Source organism: Alligator mississippiensis, chromosome 10 (assembly GCF_030867095.1).
Source record: "Alligator mississippiensis isolate rAllMis1 chromosome 10, rAllMis1, whole genome shotgun sequence".
NCBI classification, from domain to species: domain Eukaryota; kingdom Metazoa; phylum Chordata; order Crocodylia; family Alligatoridae; genus Alligator; species Alligator mississippiensis.
The window spans coordinates 1928845-1949636 of record NC_081833.1 but is presented as its reverse complement, the minus strand read 5'-3'; the positions used below and the strand labels follow the sequence as shown (position 1 = coordinate 1949636).

At 45.1% G+C, this 20792-nt stretch overlaps 1 protein-coding gene across 2 annotated transcripts in view; it reads left to right on the top strand.

Annotated features, from left to right (window-relative positions):
• Positions 1–20792, top strand: part of KIAA1671 (KIAA1671 ortholog) — a 115178-nt gene that overhangs the window by 21584 nt on the left and 72802 nt on the right. For both annotated transcript variants that reach the window (XM_014594789.3, XM_059713332.1), the window contains exons 2-6: positions 7030–7173; positions 7657–9442; positions 10640–10733; positions 12393–15626; positions 16572–16694. In XM_014594789.3, the coding sequence (XP_014450275.3) occupies positions 7710–9442; positions 10640–10733; positions 12393–15626; positions 16572–16694 (5184 nt within the window). In that variant the 5' untranslated portion in view covers positions 7030–7173; positions 7657–7709. The remainder of the gene's footprint in view (positions 1–7029; positions 7174–7656; positions 9443–10639; positions 10734–12392; positions 15627–16571; positions 16695–20792) is intronic.

The window sequence follows — 20792 nt, the reverse complement described above, 5'->3', positions numbered from 1 at the left end:
AAGACAGGGTTGGCAGCGGGGAAGACCCCGCTGAAGCGCAGGTTGTGAGAGGGGACGGGCTCGCACGGCACAAACGACCCGCTGTGCTACGTGCCTTTGAGCTAGGAAGGTAGACGGCCTGGTCTCGAATGGAGGAATCTCGTCAGGCAGGCTTCAGCCTTGCTACGGGTGCGGGAAGAGGAAGTCTGTCTTGAAAAAACGAAACGAAACACAAAATACTATTCCTCCAGCCCAAGGAAGAGCCGAGGCACAAGAATGGAGGGGAGCAGTAGCACGCGTTGCTCCGATGACGAGCGCAAACGAATAGAAACTGGCCGTAAATACATTCGGGCAGGAAATTAGAAGATTTTCCTGTCTTCAGAAAAGCAGACATCTGGAACACACTTCCAGTAGGAGAAATGAGAGCGGAAACCCGGGGTGGTTTGAAAGCCCAGCACGATTACATTTAGGAACAGCGCTGTATGATGCCCTTGCCACCGGTAGCCAAGGACTGGACCTGATAACCCTGCCGGCTACTTGTTCCTAAAGCTGCTTTGGTACAAAACGGAAGAAGTATGGGAAATGAGTGGAAAGTGGAAGTGTTGCTTTCCAGTACAGACCATGGTTTTGTGGGCAGCCCCCCTGGTGGGCAGCGTTTGTGCATTGGCGGTGAAGCCTACGCAGGAAGGAGAGGGGAGCCGGAGTCGGCAACTGCGTTTTAATCCTTTCCTGTAAATCTGTCTACTAATTTTCCAATCTTTTTGTCCTTCTGAAATCCTTTGAATTCGTGGAAGCATTTTTTTTTTTTTTGAGCTTTTAAAAATCTGTATTTCTGTACTTTATGCTAGTTTAGACTGATTCTCGTTCTCCGGGTTTTAATACTGCGTTTCTTCTAAAAGGAAATATGCTTTTTTTCCCCCCCCCCCTCCCCAGAATCATGCTCATGTCATTCCTGCTGCAGGACAACATCGAAAATGGGATTGTGCAGTATTTACGTTTAGCTTCAGATGTGCCGGTGTGTTTAAGAGGGCATTTTTAACCTTAGATTTTATTGCATTTGTGGACACTTAAATCATTTACCCGTAACGATTTGTAGCTAGTGTTACCTGTTCAGCTGCTTTACCTTCATACCCATGGATGTAGAATAGTTAAATGAGCAGACCCCTGAGTATTGAAGTCTAAAGGGTGAGGTTTTGTTGGTAATGAGCCACCTGTTCATAATCACCGAGCTAGGAGAATATTTTCACATGCTTCAGTGTCTTTCGATCTGCGTGGTAGTTTAACATGGTGCCATAGGCATATTACTGTGCAGGCAATAGCAACGACCGTTTTACAAGGGCTTGTAAAACTGCTATTAATAGGATGGGCATGCTGTTTAACAAGACAGATCTTGTTCTCCAGTAGGAGAAAACCAGAGGGTGGAGTAGATTATCCTCAGAAGGGGACCAGGTTATTGCCTTGTAAAACAATACACCGCCCTTTTATTGATGCAGGCTCCATGTAACCACACGGGAAAAACAGACAAAAGCCTAAACTTTCAGAGGTATAGAAATGTTTGGAAAAAGCATAAGCAAATAATTTTTAGCTGGGTGGAGATGTCTTGTGGGTTTGGAGGACTTTTTTCCCCCCGGTGTCAACAACCACTCACATTTTTCTTAGCAGGTTTTGTAGGGTTATGTTGAACTCCTGGCCATAAACCTGTATGTGGGACAAGAGCAGTTTACTTCTTGCTGCTGCTTACCCTGAGAGTAAGGAGGTTTGGGAATGCTTTAAAACGAAGGCTAGCGTGAGCATGATTTAATTAGTCCGTCTTACCGGGGAAGGGATCGGAGAACAGTTGGGCTGGTTGAAAGCGCCCATTTTAGTATAATTGACGTATCCGATTCCAGGCAATGAGCTAGGTAACGACACCGCTCCGGCTTAACTCGAAGAATAGACAATGCCTCTATTTACTCTTAATTTGACTTGTCTGATTTTTTTTTCTTTTAAATTCCTGAAATACTTATTTTATCTGATTGCACTTATTTGGCTTCTCTCGCACTGTACTAAATGTACATTTATGGCTTTATTGTAACGAGTGCACAATGTGAGCTGGCTGTGCCCTTTCTGCCTTTCGCACACCCACGGTGCATGCCTGGGCTAAATGTGGATGGACAGATCCATCAGCGGCTGGCACGGGCTGATGGGGAAGGCAGCAGAAGCTGAATAATAGACTCCCTTTGGCCTCCCTGTTTTTATTTGTGATATTCCTGTCTTCAGAGTGGGGCGGGGAAGAAAACAAACGGCAATTCAGGAATGAGAACAGCTTGAAATAATGTGAGTTGAAATGGTGCAGCCTTTCCTAGAGGCAGAAGACGTACAGTTGATTGCATTGCGTTTGTCTTTGTGGCATATGCTCCGGTGTTGGACTTCTTTTCTAATAGTTGCACCGGACCAGGCGACTTCTGCTGGCATTGCCGGGGCACGGGGAAGTATAATCCCTGACTGGCGTAATGTGGACAAGAGCATGCCTGCAGACCTGCAGTTCTCCTGCTGCCTCCTGCTGTGCTCGTGGGCGGCGAGCGTAACGTCTGTCCGTGTCCAAAGGGCAGCGCGTTGCCTATAGAGTCTGCCGGCATGCTCCTAGTACAGACCTCCCTGCTGCTCTCAGGACTTTTACTTTGGGCCCCTCTTATTTCACACAGTTGTTTTGAAATGGTTTCTAACCCGTGGCTTGTTCCTCCATCTCCCCGTTTGCATTTCGCATCCTTACAAAAAAGACATAAGCAGGACTTCTACCTGCTTGGAAAGATAGGTGCACTTTCAACCTTGCCCTGGGGCGTCACATCAAGTCGGCCTTTGTCGGAGACACAGACGTTGGTAATAACCATATGATTCACGGTGGAAAACAATCTTGCACCATCTCCCAATAGCCCCGCGTTGCTGCTACGTGCCGAAGTCGCGGCGCTGCAGATGGGAGTTTTGCGTGTGGCCTGTGGATAGCGCCCTCCCGAGAGCGATGCCGGCGGTGGAGCCTGGAGATTCGAGGAGGCTGCAAGAAGAAGGATGTGGGCTGATAACGGTATTTTTGTTTCTAATGAGCGGCATCAAAATGCGCCTGCGATGGCAGGATGCTAATATGTTAGCACCTTAAATATGTTTTGTTAAACCAGCTGGGGGAGAGAACTTGCATTACAATTGCAGATTAATCTCTTGGTTATATTTTTAATTGGTGCATCATAAAATAGGAATTTAAAATCTGAACCCTGTCAGGATTTAGACTTTGGCCTCTTGCTCGTTAACTTTTAGCTGTTTGCATTTCCTGGCTTTGTGTTTGCTCTGGGAATGGCACTTGATAGTCATCCTGTGGGAATCAAAAGTCCCCAGGAAAAGAATTGGAGCCTGAATGTCAAGGCAGCAGGTGGATCCCGTGTCAGAGCTGCGGAAGAAAAGGAGAGCGAGCCAGCGTTGCTGGCAAACTGGAGTCCTGTTTCTGTACCAGTTTGCTTGGGTTTTTTCCTGTACCTGCGATCCCGGTTAGAGTCATTTTACATCAAATCTTCTTTTTCTTGCAACTATTTTTTCCCCCCCCCTTGTTTGTGCTTCCAGCTCAGCACACCCAGAAGTCTCCCGTAGTGTTTGCTTTTGCTCAGCACTGGCGTCTGATGCGTGGAATCGGATTGAAGTCTGCATTTGCTTCTCGGTACGGGAGGCTCTGATGTGCTGTGCTTCCTGGTGACGGGGCTGGAGCATTGTGGGTACTATGCAGATGAGTCGCCCAAGAAACCCCTCCCCTCCCCGTGCCGCCCGATCCTGTACTTGGACTCGTCTTGCAGGAAGGAGACTCTGCTAGACGTGCCCCAGCCAGGGAAGCGTTTTGTCCTTTTCAAGCCTCAGTCACCGTCCTAGGATATTTTGGCTTGGCGTAAGTGGAGCTGGTCTTAGCCGGTATCACAAGGGAAGACAAAAGATGGATGTTCTTGGTGCCCATTAAAGTTGTGTTCCCACTCGGTTTCTTTTGTATGCAAGAAGAAAAGCCTTAAACCCCTCCCTTGGGACACTGGGAGACGGAGGAAGCCATGTCCGTCCATAGCTCCTTTTTGGTTCGTGAATTTTATCTGCTAGATTTAAGGAAGAAAAGAAAGGGGAGAGAGGAAGGCCCGTTCCAGAGGTTCCTTTTCCCCTGTAGAAACCCAGCAGATTTGAAAGACGTCAGCCCTTTTTACCAAAAAACAAAAGCAGAAACACCCAGGGAGGTTTTAGGAAACAATAGATCCGTGGGTCTGGCCGTCTTTGCAGGGCTTTAATGAAGGTATTGCTTGGGAGCAGTGATGGATTGGTTTGTGTTCGAGTGCTTTGAACGGGGTGGTGACGTGCACGTGAGCGAGGGCAGATTTGCAGAGCATAACCCGGCAGTGAGATGGATTAAAATTGGCCCGGTGTTGGTGCAAGGGAGCAGCTCGCTGCAGACTGAGGATGGGTGCTTATTGATTTGCTATGAGAAGCCGCAGTATTTGGGACTTGGTAACCTCGCTGGATAAAGCCATGGGAAATAAGGTATTTCAGACTTTGGGAGAACATCCAGTGCCGCGCTGGTTGTACGTGTACGACACGTCAAGTATGAAAAGCAGCTGCTTGTTTTTACAAGTACCACGTTACCTGCAAGCATACAGGCACTGTCTGTCTGTCCTTCTTCCTACTTTTTGGTACTGCTCCATGCATCCACTGCAGGGCGTAGTCATGGCGGTCTCAGGCCCTGCCAAGTGACCTGACCAGCTTACGCTGAACAGCACGGGTCCCCTAAACCTGCACTGTAATGTCATTAGGACAGAAATGATCAGAGTAGAGAAATCATGACTTAAAAATGTGGGTTAGGAAAGTCCTGAGCAGTGATTGCGGACGCTGTGTCTGTCTTGCCTTGTGAATGTCCCGTCGGCTTCCCCTTGTGTGTCAGGGAGACTAACGTACTGTTCCCCCCACTTCCACCCCAAATAAACCAGCTGGTGTGTTGTACATCCGGGCACGGTTGGATTGACAGTGCTGTCAGCAGACTGTCTCGCGCCACGTTTGGAGCCCTGTCTCTTCCAGGTCATTCTTGTGTCCAAAGTTATTAGTTTTGGATCGACTTGGAAATAATTTCATTGCTCTTCGCATAATATTATGGTACTTTCAGACATGGCAGGCATTTTAGTGCATCGGATCGGACCGTATCCTTTAGAAGGAGGAGGAAAGCCAGGAGGCTTTTGTTGAGATCCTGGAAGATCTTGAAAGGAACAGATTGATTCAGATAAGCTGATTGAGCCGGTATCTATTTTGAAACCAAGAGGTCATGGACTTAACCTGAGTAAGGGACCAACATATCATATTAGTTTTAGGCCGAACGTCTTTACACGCGAGCTGGCTGGAACGTAAAGCGAAGTGCCAAAGTTAACAGTGGATGAACGTGGTCGGGAGCCGGAGACATTTTTGGAATAGTAGAAAACTCTGGATATCGACGTGAACTGGAGTTTTGGCCTAAAGTGTAATAGTGGATAGTTTTCATTTCTCAGTTCTCTTTATTATTGTTTCCTTACTTGGTATCTAACTTAAACACATGGGCTTTATTTTTTCCCAAAGAAGCCCAGGGTATCCAACTTAACATACTGGTGCCGTATGCTGTTATTTTGAGCTGTGGAAAGAAATATCATCTCTGGCATTTCGCTATCAGTGTGAAGTTTCCACCCAGATCAGGGGTAGAATATGGCCTTTGTGTGCTAACTAATTATGTCTTTCCTGCTCAGCGTTACACTGCCATCAGTCAGTGGTAAAAGAGTTTCTCCCGTAGCACAAGTGTTATTTTAGCTGTTTCCATCTTCCACTTCCTTTCCTCTCCTCTCCCCGTCTTTTAATCTTTTCCCTTTTAATTCCCTTTTGTATTTCATTCCCTCCCGTTGCACCCAGGCTCCACGGGCTTCATTCCTACGCCCCTCCTCACTCCATCAGCTCTACTGATAATTCATCCTGTCGTTTGGAGGCTCGTCACTGAGACCGAGCAAATGCACAAAAGACCTTGCAGAACGCTTTCTGCCTCGTTGTCTTAAGTCCTACACGGTCTGCAAAGCCGGGAGGGAAATGCTGTCTGTGTTGTGGCGTTCGCCTGCTGTTTCGGAGGTTTGCTCACACCAAAAGCTTGCGTTCTGCGGGATCTGCAAAGATCTCGCGGGTCACCAAAATGCATCAGCTGGGCTGGATGTCGGACGCCTCTGCTCTAGGCAGCAGACGGGGCAGGATGGCACCTCTGCTCCAGGCCACATCTGTTTGGGAAATGGGAGGATGTCAGTGGAGGAGTAACATTGCAGGCTCCTGCAGGGAGGAGTTTGATGGTGTTTTGAGGGGCAAAGAATTATCCGGCGACTTAAAATACCTACTTTACTTTCGTTTTGAATGATGCAGGTTACTGAAACCCCTTTTCAAGGCAACAGGGATGAAATTTGGGTGGGCACTTTTTAGCTGTTCTGGCTGCAGTTTCCTTGATAGGAGACTTGGCGGTTAATATACATAAGTCATAGTAAAAAGATGCATTTTGATTTAAAGAAAATCAACAACCAAGAGCAACCTCTTGGGGAAGCAGCTTTCCAAGGTCACAGTGCAGACATTTATCACACGAGATTTACAGCAGAAAGCCAATTGCAGTAATTGAGCTCAGAGTCATACAAAGTCCAGTATTTAATCAGAGATTCAGATTAAATACAGCGGACAACTCTTACGAATTTGGGTTTAATTGTTTAACGTTATCTATGCTTTGTGATGGCCACGCTATCTGTATTTTTTCCGAGTGTCACGCATTTAAAGCTTTAAAGTGCAGACGCTGCAAACCCTTCGTATTGCAGTTCCGCGTGTAATTTCCAGACACGCTTATTAGAAGAAATAAGCAACTTCTGACTGTAACTAGATTGTAAGGTTGAATCTTGTCGCTTCAGACTGGACGATAGTTGTTAAATTGGGAAGCTGAATGCTCCGGCTCTGCACGACCTGCAGCACGGGCTGCCGGCTCTGCCGTGCTCGAATCTGAATGTCGTCTGTGTTTTTCAGGCTACGTGTGGTGCAGCTCGATGCCCAGCGATCGCCCCCATGTTCTTCCTGTGATCCAACACGACTCTTCTTTCCAGAATGAAAAGTGGTCCCGTTTACCTGCAGCTTCAATCACAGCTTTTTAAACAGACGATGCAAGCTAGGGTAAGCGGTTACTAAAGCTCCTGGGCGTGGATGTACACGACACGTGTACTTTCTGTATTTTAATCGTAGTTTCTCCTAAACACCAAATACGGACTTTGTGCTCACCACTTTGTCATTGCTAGCCCACCAGGTGAATTGAGAACAGGAGGTGAGGCTGTGATATTGAAAACATATTCATTGGGACTGGTTACTGATGTTAATATTGATTTAATTTACCGAAACTTATGGTGCTGTCCCACTGGTTGTTGAGGATTGGTACTGTGGTCTCCGGTTTCGGGGGTATTGCTTTGATTTGGAAGAAAACAATAAAATACATTGCACTCTCCTGTTTGTCTGGGAGTGGTTCGTGTCACGGTTTGAGGCATGCTATATCTAGTGCCAAATATTAAGCCCTATTCAAAATTAGAATATGAGTGCATTTCTACTTTGAGGTTGTTGCTGTCCATATGGTAACACTTACCTTTTATTTTTATTTTTTTGTAGCTTGTTTTTCCTTGCTGGATTGTTCTAATTCTGTTGAATGCTTAACTACAACTATGGCAACAAGAGTAGAGAGAAATGCTACTCTGATGTCCTTGACAACAATACCTGACTTAAGTGAAATTGCTAATGAGAAGAAATCACAATGCACCTACATCCACCCACTTTTAGATGCAAGCAATAAAGCTAGCGAGCCTCCAGATCCTTCCACATCACTCTTTCTTGAAGAAAAAAGCAAATTTGGGGGCAGTCTAAGATCAACAGCTATGCCTACGCCTGGATCAAGACCAAGACTTTTTCCAAAACCATATTCAAAGGAGAAATCTTCAGATACTTTTGCAAATGTGAAACCTCCTGTGACCACTTTTAAATCAAGCAGTGTCATTGTCCCCATGGTCTCTGTACCGAGAAAGCCCCCTGAAGAAATGACATCAGCCGGTGCATTCAGTGGCAATGTTCCCCCATTAGTAGATCAAAAATCGATTGAAAAGGAAAGTAAAGGCACTACTGAATTGGTGACAAATATGGCTTTTTATTCTGGTCCCAGTGCAAATACAGTGATTCTTTTTGAAACGGCTAGCACTGACAAGGCTAGGGCAAGTGCAACCCAGGGTAAAAGATCACCGGACGAGCAGAGAACATTTGGCACTGTGCAGACAAAGGAAGCGCAATGTGATACAAAACCAGAGACACTAGTTCAGTCATCGATGACTTCCAGGAAATCTGAAGGTGGTCTGCAGAGACAAATCTCTCTTCCATCCTACCCTAGACCGGTCTCCTGGAACCCTTGTAGGTCTGGTGAAAAGAAAGAGGCTTCTGGAGATCCTACAGGTGAGAAAACCAAGGGTGAGGCACAGCAAGCCAGCAGGAGAGTTGGCTTATCTCCTGAGGTGCAACCAAGGCTGAAACATAGACCAATATCTGCTATTTTTTTGGAATCGTTAAAAGATCAAAGGTGTAGCAGTCTGGAAGACTCGGAAGGAAAATCTCCGACAGAGAAATCCTGGGTTAGAAAACCAAGGCCGTTGTCCATGGATCTGACTGCCAAATTTGAAAATAAAGACATTTCTCTATGCAAGAAGACCTGTCTGGCTGATGAGAGCAAGGAAAATGCACCAGTGCCACCCTTCACTGACACGGGCAGTTGTGCACAGTCTGAAACGGCATCTAAATCTGCCGAAATAGCCTGGAGTAAGAGTGTTTCTTCTCCATCAGATTTGAAAAGTGGTAGTCAAGATACTGACTCCCTTGACTTTAAAGACAAGTCCAGTGAGCAAAGCCAGAAAGCTTTTCCAAGGGACATGGACTCTACAAAAGATATGAAGCCGAACAATGCAAAAGATAAAAAATACCCTTGGGAAAGTAAATACAAATCTAAGGAGGAGCAAAATGAGCTAAAATCAGACCCTGTAACTAACTTACACGGATCAGAGAAAAGCCAAGAGCTGGTTGATTACAAAAGCACAGTAATGAAGGAGGGCAGCGTATTGGCCCAAAAGGAAACGTTTGCCGTGTTAGCTGGTGAAAACTCTGCAAACGCCTCAAAAAACGAGAGCAAGCTCTTGAGGGGGGGGAGTGTGAAGAGGCACATAAATCTGTTTGTTGGCTCAGAAAATACCGCTGCTCCAGCGGAGCCGGAGCCTCTCCCAACCGCTGCTGAGAGGGAAAACAGAAACATGAGCGTCCAGCAGAGAATCAAAGAGCTGACGGCGGAGACCGTGGATGCTAAGCCAGGAAGTCTGCGCCGATCGCTTCCATCACGGCCGCTTTCTGCAGATTTAACAAAGATGTACGTTGCAAAAGAGTCGGAGTCTCTGCTCGACTTTCCGACGTTTCATTCAGTAAAATAGTTGGCGATCACGGTTCCTCGCTCGTAAAGTTCAAACTTAAATTTTCGTAGTCATTTTTTTTTCTGCATCTGTTCCTCTTTTAGGAACAAAAGATCATGACAGGCTGAAAGAAGGTGTCGTTAACAATGCTGGGTTTTGTACGTTAGCTGTTGCCTGCTCCCACCTGAGTTTTCTTTACACTTTGAAATGCTAGTGTAATGTTGAGCACCGTGTCCCATACAGTAGGACCCAGACACTTCCAAGGGTTTGGTTCCTTATCTCCCCACAACGATGAAGGTTTGCAGAGCACCGTCTGTGTTTTGAGGGGATGTACAGCTGCAGCAAACCGCTGTGTGGGATCTTTGAAGTGATCTAGCTGTTTGCTGCAGCTTTTATATCAAAAGGTGCCACTTCTCTGATCAGCTCCGCAGCACTGCCTTTGAGCTCCAGCTGCTTGGAGAAGCATTGTCCTTTGACACAGCACACAGCCAAGTGGCTCATTCTTAATTGGGCATCCTGCTGGGAATTTAATTGGTTCACCTAGATGTGAATGAGTGAGATCCTACTGTATTTTTAAGAATGTGAAAGATAATTTGAGAGTAACTTTGTTTAATAAGCCTTAGCAGGTGGATAGTAGTCTTTTTGTTTGCTTTTACTCCATTTTCCAAGTACTCCAAAATCATTTTTGCTTTTGACACGAATTGGGGCAGACGTGTGTACCAGCATCACCTCGGAGATGCGATAGACTGTGCCAGACTTTGAACTAGAAGGCAGTTTAATTCCCTTTTGTGAAATGATGAAATGTCAGCTTCAGCAATTTTTTCAGTTGTCTACTACTTTCTGGTATCCCAAAGTCCTTTTTTGGCTGAGGATACAGTAGGTACATGACAGGTTGTTAATTTTGTCAGGAAACCCTGAAAATATTAGTTGTAGAGAAGGTTTAAGTTTTGTTTGCCAGTGACATAAGACCTTAAACAATCAACTAATCACAATTCTTTGAAAGCTTTTATAAAAATTAGGTTAACTGGGGAATTTTTAAGATGATGTGGAATAATGCATCAGCAATCTGCATTTGGGAAGTGCATGCATTGGACTACTAACTCAAGCTCTTTGTAGAAATTCATAGTAAAAAGAAATAACAAAAATCTTTGCAATAGGTTTTCGAGTCCAGTGTCGCCGAATGAGACGAAGCTGGAGAAACCTGCTGAATTGACTAGTGACTTGATTAATGAAACACAAGCAAATCAGAAGGTAAGAAAGTGGTATTAATACGCTTGATCTTTCAAACAGAGTCACATTTAGAATCCATATAGTACTATGCCATAGGTGCCCCGCATATCACTCTGTGAGCTATGGTTTAGAAACTGGAATTGTGAGTATTAAGAATGGCATAATCCTAACAAGCTTCAGTTGGTAATTCCATCTTTAAGGGCACCCTCACTGTGTACAGTCTATAGAAGTGGTGCACGTGTTTGCCCTAAAAGATATCTATACGTATTTAAACATAGCTACTGGCAGTAGTTGTGTAGATATTAACTTCTGTATGAAACCTCTAAGGTGCCCTTTCCTAACATGATAACATTTTTTCCTAATGTGTTGCACTTTATCATGATTATATCCTCCTTAATTCTGCCTAAGCATAGCATCAGCATAATACATTTCCAAGATTTAGTCACTCCACTGACTTATCTGTGTGCTTTGCATGTTGTACCAGCCCCTTTGGTAACCTTTAACTTTAATGATCTATGAAATGACATTGCTACAGAAAGTATCTGGAATTGCCTACACTGATCACTTTGAGCACTGATTGATTAGTCAACATAATAACTTTGCTCCTAATCCGTAACTTTAACGTGCTACAAAACGTGTATTTTGTACTGAAAACTCTCGAATAGTTTTTCCTTCCTTTTCCGAGTTAGCAAAGCAAGAGGGGGAAAAAGTCCACATACGTAGGGACTCAATAAAACAAGCTATATTAAATATTCATATACAAGTCTGATAAAAGATTTTAACTTGAAAGCAGAGTAATTGTGTTTTCATTGAGCGGAATCTCACTTGTTATAACTTTTGTCTAACGGGGGGCTGCTGCCTTAAGAATTTGAAAATACAGTGAGTCGGAGAGGTCAAGCTTTACAGAAAAATTAAAACTTGGAAAAGATCTTTTTTCCCCACTGCTTTCTTAGGGCCGAGAGATTTATTCAGTTCCAGTTACCATCGTCATCATCTGCTCCCCGGTGATAATTACTAAAATGGCAGGCTTCAGTGCAACAACACAATGTTTACTGACTTCTAGATACTGAAAAGGTCTGACATGCCTAAAACTGTTGTGAAAATCCATATGCTTACCCACTAGTCTGTTTTATTGGACTTGATTTATGTTTCGTGCCAGGCCCTCTGTCACCAGCAGCTCCGGCTGTGAAGGGTACTCACTTCCCGCAACCACTGTCAACTCTTCTTGGTTATCTCCTCAAACTACCGCTCCTACTGCTTTATTTTTTATTTTTAGGCATTACTCACTGGTGCTCACTGCCATACTATGTGAGAGTCTCCCTTGCTGAGTGTCTTGCCTTTTCTGGAACTTGCAAGCAGATTATTCATTGCAGATTTAAATGCCTTGTCAAATGTAAACCCAGTAACTCTTCATACATTTTCCCTTTTTTTTAATTTAAAAAAAGGCAGAAAATGTGAGAGTCTAACATATGAGAATTTGCCCTGGGGCTTGTAAGATTTACTGTTAGTCCATCAGCACTTGAATCGGTTAGTGTGTGTGCTTGGAGAAGAAGTGTGTATAATATGGACGCAGTACACTCCACGCTAATAGGGACGCAGTACGCTTCCCTACTGTCGTATGGAAGCTGGGGGCAGCACGCTCTTTATAATTAAACCCTAACGACTGAATTTTTGTTTCAGAGTAAAGAGGTGAAGCCTTCGTGTGGAGCAGATATCAGTGAAACGTGTGCTGTTTGGAATCAGTGGAAACCGTGGCAGGCGTTAAAAATACCAGATAAAACTGGCCAAATGGAGAGAAAAGGAAGTTTTCTCAGAGACCGGCAAAATCTCTCTTTTCTGGGTGAAAACTCGGCGTCAGGTGCAAACAGTTTTGAAACGCAGTTAACCCCTTCCATTCCAGCAGAAAAGACACAATCTTTTAAAACAGTCCGCGCTACCATGTATGACTCTAACGTGGAGAAGCATAATATTATCGCTGATCGGCTTGGAGTTGATTCCACGTTAAAGTTGACCACCGAGCGTGAAGGAAAAGATGATGCGGCAACTTCATCTGGTCATCATAGAAGGTCTTGGGTGGAAAAAGAACTGCAGGAGGAAACTCTGTCAAAGAAAGAGCACCACAGACAGTCTCATACATCAGGTTACGTAGGAAATACAGACAAATGTGGAAAAGCAACTTCTCATAGTGAAGACAAGAAAACTGCTCATGCAGTTCCCCTGGAAAAATACTCTTTAGTTGAAAAATGTGAAAAACCCACTGCTAAGCATGTGGAGGACTCGCTAATGTACCAAAGAATAGAACCAAGATATGAAATCCTTCAGACAGTCGGTGAGAGAGCGCTCAGCGAAGCCATTACGGTGGTTCCTGAAGACAAAGCTGTGACGCTCAGAACCAGAAAATCATCCATGAAAGAGAAGAGAAAACCTGACGGGGATGTGCTGCAAGGTGATTATCTGTGCAGACTAGATAATAAAACTGACCACCTAAAAGAGGCAAATGCTCGTTCAGAAACGAAAGACCCTTTGGAGCCTTCTGCAGATAAGTTTACTTCTAGAGAACTGAAAGATTTCTTCCCCAGCAAACATGTGCTTCCTGAGCAGATAGCAGAACTGGGGAAAAGTCAGGCAAATCAGCTGTTCATATCAGAGAAACTGTTTTACTCCATAAGTAGTAACAGGGATTTGGCTGTAACAAGTGACAAAGTTACGAAAGGGCATCCTGAAATGCAAAAGGAGAAGAATGATGCTTCTTCCACAGAAAAAACAGAGAGCTCAAAAATGACAAAATACTTTTTAGAGAAACCTGGTATTAAACCAGTTAGGGCAGATGACTACGAATCCAGAGCAGACGTAGGTCAAGGCATTATGTCACCCAGCGTCAGTAAGCAGGGGGGTCGGCTCTCAGTAACCGGAGGTAACCAAATGGGTAAATCCCCTGTGGGCCACTATCCTGATGGAGAAGTAATATCTATGAAGAAAGAAGAATCAAGAGCCTTTGAATTAAGGAACTATCCAGACTCGAGTAATGCAGCCACTGAAAATGGAGACAAATTTAGATTAGTAGAATCAGAAGAAAAAGTCCAAGGAAGCGGCAGTCATGTTTCCCACCATAAGGTTTCAGGCAGGTGGCGACGGAAGACCTTGCCCCAGGATCGTAACAAGCTGGAAGTTGGCGCCGTGACTCAGGAAAGCGCCGCGAGGTCGAGTGGAATGGAATCGCTGCTGGCTGCTGAAAGTGCAATGAAAAAGAAAAGTAAAAAAACCAAAGATGGGATAGACCCAAAGGAAGCAAACCAAACCATCCCGGTAAGTCCTGATGACCCCATGAAGAAGCAGATCTCTTCCTCTGAACCCAAGGCAACTTACTTTGCAGTCACTTATCAGGTTCCTGGTAGTAAAAAAGAAAAAAGCTCCGTAACCACTGTTAATGCAAATGAAACGAGCCCGACTTTTCCAGGGGGTGAAAGTCTACCAATTAACCCAGCCTCCAATTCTTCCAGAAGATCCAAGCCTACGCCTCCGCAACCCTATAAACATGTGGCAAGCGCACGTTGTAAAGACAGCTCTCAAGACGTATGCATTAATAGGAATTGGACTGGAGAGGACGATCAAGACAATTCAAGTTTTTCCAAAAAAGGTGCACTAAATAGTTATGTGGTGGCTCATGAAGATAACAGCCGGAAGCAGCGCGACGGAGGCCTGGATCGTTCCAAGGAGAAGGTGACAGATGTTGATGCCTTGTTAAAACAGGAACCGGAAAGTACGGTTCAAACTGATTTAAAAGGTAGTGGAGGAAAAGCCTCCCCATGCTATGACTCAAAATCCACAAGGCCCTTTAAACACGTTCACAAAGATAATGAGCTCTCGTCACAGAAAAAGAGCGGTGAAAGCACCCGGGATGTACTTGGCACAAAGGCCGAGGATCATTTCCGAGCCAGGATTCTTGATATCGATGCTCTGATGGCAGAATATAAAGACGAATCCATGAGAACCAGTCACAGTCAAGACAGAAAGGATGACAGGCTCCCTGTGGATAACAGCTCGTTTAATTGGGAGAAGTCTAAGCACAAAAGAAGTGTGACAGATAAAACTCCCCACGGCCAGAGCAGGAAAGAGCGGAAAGAATCGGATGATCTGTCTTCTAGCGCCGCTAAACAAGGTAACTGTGCAGAAGAGCACCACAGGCCTCGGGGCTTGCTTCTTTGTGAAAGCAGCAAAGAGAAGCTGGAGTCCCGTGGCCAAGACTTGAGTAAGCCAAAGTCAAAAGACAGACTACTGAGCCCTCTCTACTGGGGAAACCCGAGCAGCTGGCTTTCAGATAAACCTATAAGTTCATCTGCCGATGCTGCCAGCACCAGAAAAAAGACATTCATTATTGACGAGGATCACGAAAAGGATGTCACTCCAAGGCGCCAAAGTGCCAAGCACAAAGATTACGAAGTGCAGCTCAAAAATCCAGTGAGTGTGGACCAAAAACTGGAAGGCAGCTTGGCTTTTGATTTCTCCTCGGAGGTTGCTGGCTCATTACAGAAGAAATGGTTCCCAAGCCAACAGCTCGCAGAGGTGTCTGTGGATGACCACTGGCACAGAAACGTAACTTGGAGCTCTGTGAATAAGAGCAAAGCCAGTGCAAACAAAACCTTGCAGGAGGGGGACTTTTCCCATGCAAAGAACAAACCTGAGCGGAAGGAGTACATGCCTAGTTTTGGAAACACGGTGCCAGAGTTAAAGCGCTCGTACTCGGAAAAGAGCCGCCCAGCCAAGGCGAGAGGCAGCGTTCCCATTGTGCAAGAAGCATCGGGAAGAAGGGACCCGCACCAGCTCAAGCAGAGCTGCTCGCCCGAAAGTGCCGAGAGCGGGCTGAAACAAAGGACCGCGTCTTCGCGGGAATCTTTCTCCTGGGAAGATAAAAAGGTATTTTACAGAGCGCTATCTGTTAGCCCACTTTCTGGAACTAATGGTGCCAACTGCTTTCTGTCTCGCTTTCTTTGTGCTACTGCCAGATCCCTGGCTGGTGCAAATTGGCTCGGCTTTCTTGGTATTGGTGCCAATAGGAACATTTGCCAGACGAGACTCTGGCCTTTATGTGCCCTAGTGAGGGACTCGGCTCCCCCCAGCAATCTCCCTCTCTCTCTCGCTCACTGTAAAGATGGAGCGTTGCTCCTCGCAAGGTGTGTCATTTAGGAGCCGGATGTGCAGCAGCTAATTAAAAGTCACCGGTTGCCTACTGACAGCTTTGTTACGCTGCCAAAGAAAGCTGGAGAAGTACCGAGCTTCTAAATGGTGGATTGATATTGTATAAATTGTAAATTTTGTCAAAGATGACGGTCGCATTTGTATTTCAGTGAACTGAACTGACTTTGGATTGGCAGTTGCTGTACAGGCTTTCAGCTGAGCTGGTATTTTTGTTTCTCTTTATTGAAGGGGAGCAAACTACTATTTTGGTTTTTTGTGGGTGAGCTGGTCCATTTTTCCCACTCCCTGACCTCGACCATTGCTGTAGCACCTGATGAAGTGGCCTGTGGCTCATGAAAGCTGCTGAATCTCTGATTTAGTTAGTCTGTAAGGTGCATCTCTACCCTGCCTTCTGCCAGACTTCAGACGAACACAGCTAGCTACCGTTTTCTACTTCTGTAGCCTGCGTTGCCGTGCAGGGTGTGCGGCAGTGATTCTCGTAACACGGCGAGACGCGACTGCACAGCACGTACCCAGCCAGGTGTCGGTGGGCATGCGGGAGGGACCCGTCCTTGCTTTGACTGCCTCGAGCCCCAGCCTTGAGCCTTCTCTGTAGGTCTTTTAGCTGAAGTCGATTCCAGCGGGCATTTTACACTGGATTTGTCATGTTCTCTCTTGAAACAGGACTTTGGAAAAGAATGGACCAAACACAGCTCTGAGAAGTCTGATGGGAAAAGCTTTACGTTCGTTTCTATCCAGAGAAGAAGTCATAGCTTTTATAAGGACCAAAGGACAGAGCGGTGGACGGTAGGCTGCTTTTCTTTCCTTTCCTTTTCCCCTCCTCTTCTTCCTTTCTTTGTATTTATTTTTGTAAAGATCTGGTTTAGATGGTGTTTCCCTTTCTGTGATCCCGACTGGTGGGAGTAGCTGTGCTGGAGGGTATCAGGACCTGGAGCAGGAGGAAGTAGACTTCCTGTCCAGATTAACTTCTGGATAACACAGATCCCCGGGGGCTATCTTATCACTTCGAGCTGAATCTCCAAACACAAAAGACCGCACAGAAGCCCTTCTGTTTTCAGGGACCATTTTCTGGCCGAAAACGAAGTGACTAGTAAAATCTTGGGTTATTGCAAAGGAGGGAATTTAAAGCGCCCCGTCCCAGTGTCCTGTTGCTTGTTCAGTGTTATACACTTCTCCAAAGGAGGATGGTGATTCCAAGGCCTTTGTGCTTAAAAGCTTTGCTCTTCGTTTGATTACTGAAGCTGACCTCCTTCCCCCCCATTTTTTTAGTTGTACTGTCGTCCTTGTCATGAGTTTTGTACCAAGGGCACTGTTTTCTCTCCTTTCCTACACAGCCTAAGTAATCACGTTTTATTAGGATCTATATGGAAACCATAGGGATGCAGGCCCTTCCTTGTCCCTCCAGCCTTTCACTCCACCCAGGGTAGGCTACATGCTGCCGTACCTCTGTGAGTGTCTGTGAAGGTAGCCCAGCTCCTGAATTCGCATAACCGTGAATCCAATACTCTTCCTCTGCCCATAAGGTCAGCTTTGCTTTGCTTCATTGTGTTTAGAGCTGGCAGAGAAATTACTGCCATGTGGGAGCAGCAAAAGCTTGTATTGGGACTGTGCAAGTGTTCGGCATTTCCTGCAATCCTTACCTTTTATGCTAGTCTTTGAGAAAAGGGTCTTGTTGATTATTATTTCCACCCAGAGAAATCTTTTTATGCCATTTGTGGTATTGTTTCCCCCTCCCCTCCAGGGGCTAGGAACAGCCCTTTTGTTATAAAGTTTATTCTTTAACCAAAGAGGACAGAAGATATAATAAAATATATAAATGTTCTGTTTATAAGTGGTGACTCTGTCTACATTTCCCTTTAATGGGATGGCTGTTGCAAAGTAAGGAAGTGGAAGTTTTTTGGATAGACAGACTTTGGAATTTCAGGTTTCTTTTGGGTTTTAAAATTCGAGCACTTCCACCAGCTTACTTTCCTTGACTCTTATTTCCTCGTAAAGCTTCTCTCTCTCTCTTCAAACAGAGACTGGTGCGTCCGTATTTATTTTCAATAGTTTCTGTAGCAAGTGCACACAGTTCTCAGCTAAGCTAATTTAATGTATAACGGACTGCTCTGCAAAATCAAGCTAGGAAGTAAACGTGCAACAGTTTTCCCTATTGGTAATGACCTGGCAGTAGTAGAGGCTCTCCAGGTCAGATCCCAACCCAGGTGACACCTGTGATGCCCGTAGGCGGTTTGCATCCCCGTGGAGCTGGGGGAAGCCTGGGTAAGACTCGCGGTGTGCACCTGCGCGCTCAGCTGCCTCCCTCTGCATTGCTGACAGCAGCAAGAAATGATTTTGTCACCTGAAGTAGGGCGTCTTTCTGTTCTCCAGGGACCACTCTTTTGAGTTCACTGTGCATATTGGAGCAGAGCTCTCTTTTAAACGTTCTTATCCAATTTCATTGGGCAAGAAACTTGTTCAGACAAGCAGAAACACTTCTGCTGTGGCTTCTAAAGGCCTGTTAAGTCCTAGCACAACGTGGTTTGCATAGGCACGCAGCTACCCAGGGAGTGTAAAGGAAATGTAGCCTTGATTTTTCTGTCAGCCAGGTGACTGCACAGAGGTACGACATTGGGGCTTGCAAAATCATCTAGACTGCTGAGTTTCTCTGGTGCCTTTTCTGACTTTAAAAACATTTAGTTTGAGTATCTGAAAACGATATGCCTTTTACATGTGGTTCCTTTAGTGACAGGCAGCTCATCCGAGCCCTCTGTCATCATCGCCAAGATGTATGTTCACACTTGGAAGTGGGAGATCCAGGCTTGCAGTTATGCCACATACCTGAGTAGTATGTGGATGTTGTGAGTCTCACTTGTCAGAAGACTAGGTGTCGGCGTTCGCACGTCTTCTCGGGCTAATAACCCCCTCGTGTGGCAACTCAGTGCATCGCCCTGCTTGGAAACTGCCAGAGGTCGCACAAAAACCCGAGGAATGTCGTGCGTGGCTGTTGAGCGTAAAGGCTGCTTGACTGCTGAGACAACTACAGTTCATAACTCGGATTCCTTCGAGTTTGATTTCCTTTTTTAGTGAAGGAATAAGAACAAGTAAATGACTGCTGGTCTCTTACTAAGCCTTTGGAACAGTTCTCCTCCTCTGTTTCAGACTGAACTTCAGAAGAAGGGGAGCAAGCGTGACGGCCGGCCTTGCACAGGGGGAAGGACAGGGGGCTGGGGCTGCTGCATCCTCCCCAGGAGCATTTTGTGGTGGATGTGTAGGAAAGTGAAAGCTAATGTTTCCCAGTGAGTTAGTGCAACGGCTGTAGAAACGACAACTGGTTTTGGCTAACAAAAATAATAGTGACAAAAGCTACATGACACTCAACAGATGACATGGTATCATCCCAGTTTGAAACTTTTTCAGGCTGGTATTTTGGAAACTGGAGAATGCAAAAGAGGAGTTTAAGAGTAAAAAAAAATATTGTGCATTCAATGATAGTGAAATTGCCAAGGGGGTGTGTGTGTGTGTGTGTGTACATATATATAATATGTACGTGTAAAATGAAAATGGTGGAGGGCACATTTTAGGCTCACTATTCTTCCAGTGTTGTAATACTCTTACCATTTATATCCTCTGACTCTTTCTTTCTTGGAGTCTGGATTCCTTTAGGTTGAATGCCAGTTGACAACAGCACGCACTCATTGCGAGAGCCTGGATTTCTTGATGCTGACTGCTAATCCCAGATGCCACGAGAGCTGATCCTTGCCAGATCTTTAGGGTATGGGAGTATGAGCAAGATGCCACAACATGACATAAAGCCTAGGCCGAGAGTGCATCATCTGCCCCGTGGTAGCTGCCCGTGTGCATGTCCCACAGCAGCAAGCTGCAGGTAGTGTACCCCGCTTCGTTTAGCCTTGCATGTACACACATGCAGTTATGGTGGCCTGGACGAGGCGCTGTAAATTCACCCCTGTGCTTCCCTCAGAATGAAAACCCTGGGGCAAACTGCATTTTACACTTCACACACGCACGCTTTCGTCGGGTTCAGCTTTGACCCGCAGCGAACAATAAAAACCGAGCGGCTCTTTACCTTATCCATTGTCAGGCATGCTCCGGGGCTGAGTCAACCTGTCTGCTAATTTGCAGGTGGTAACTTGTGTCCTCCTTGACTCTGCCTCTCCGGCCAATGGCAGGATTGTGGGCCAGAAACTTGACTGGGTTTTACTGGAGTTTTTGACTGGGATGATACAATGACATCTCTTATTTTTCAAATAGCTTTTGTATTTTTTTTTAAATCTCAATTAGTTCTCATTTCTACAGACTTAGCAACAACTCTGGGAATTTTCGTTTTTGACACCCAGGTAAATTAAAACAAAATGGTTTTGATGAAGATCATGTTACTCCTTCCATCAGTCTTCACTATGTTGCTTTGTCCGTGATCTTCATTATTAGAATATATTTCTCAGATAATATGGAAAAGTAGAGTAGAGCAGGGTGGATAAAAGTCAACAATTTAAAAAAAAAAATTAAAAACCTGGATTGTTAAAATTGAAATAATATTTTTGATTTAATCATATTTTTTTTCTTAAAAAAAACAAACACATAAAGATAATTTTAATTTAAAATATGTTAAAGCTCAAAGACATCATCATGGAATAGGGATCGTCACTTCTAATTTATATACTATTTGAGACAATATATTCTTGTAACCTGTTTAGAAGCTTTATAAATAGGTCACATGGACTATATTAGGGGCTCAATCTTGGGGGGGTTCCCAGAGGCTCCTCTATAGATTAGTAAAGATTAAAGAAAACCACTCTACCCAGTGGGACTTGGTGCTCAGTCAAGAAAATCCCATTAAGCATCTCTGGTGCTGAGTTTCAGTTCTCAAACTGTGGGTTTGTGTCT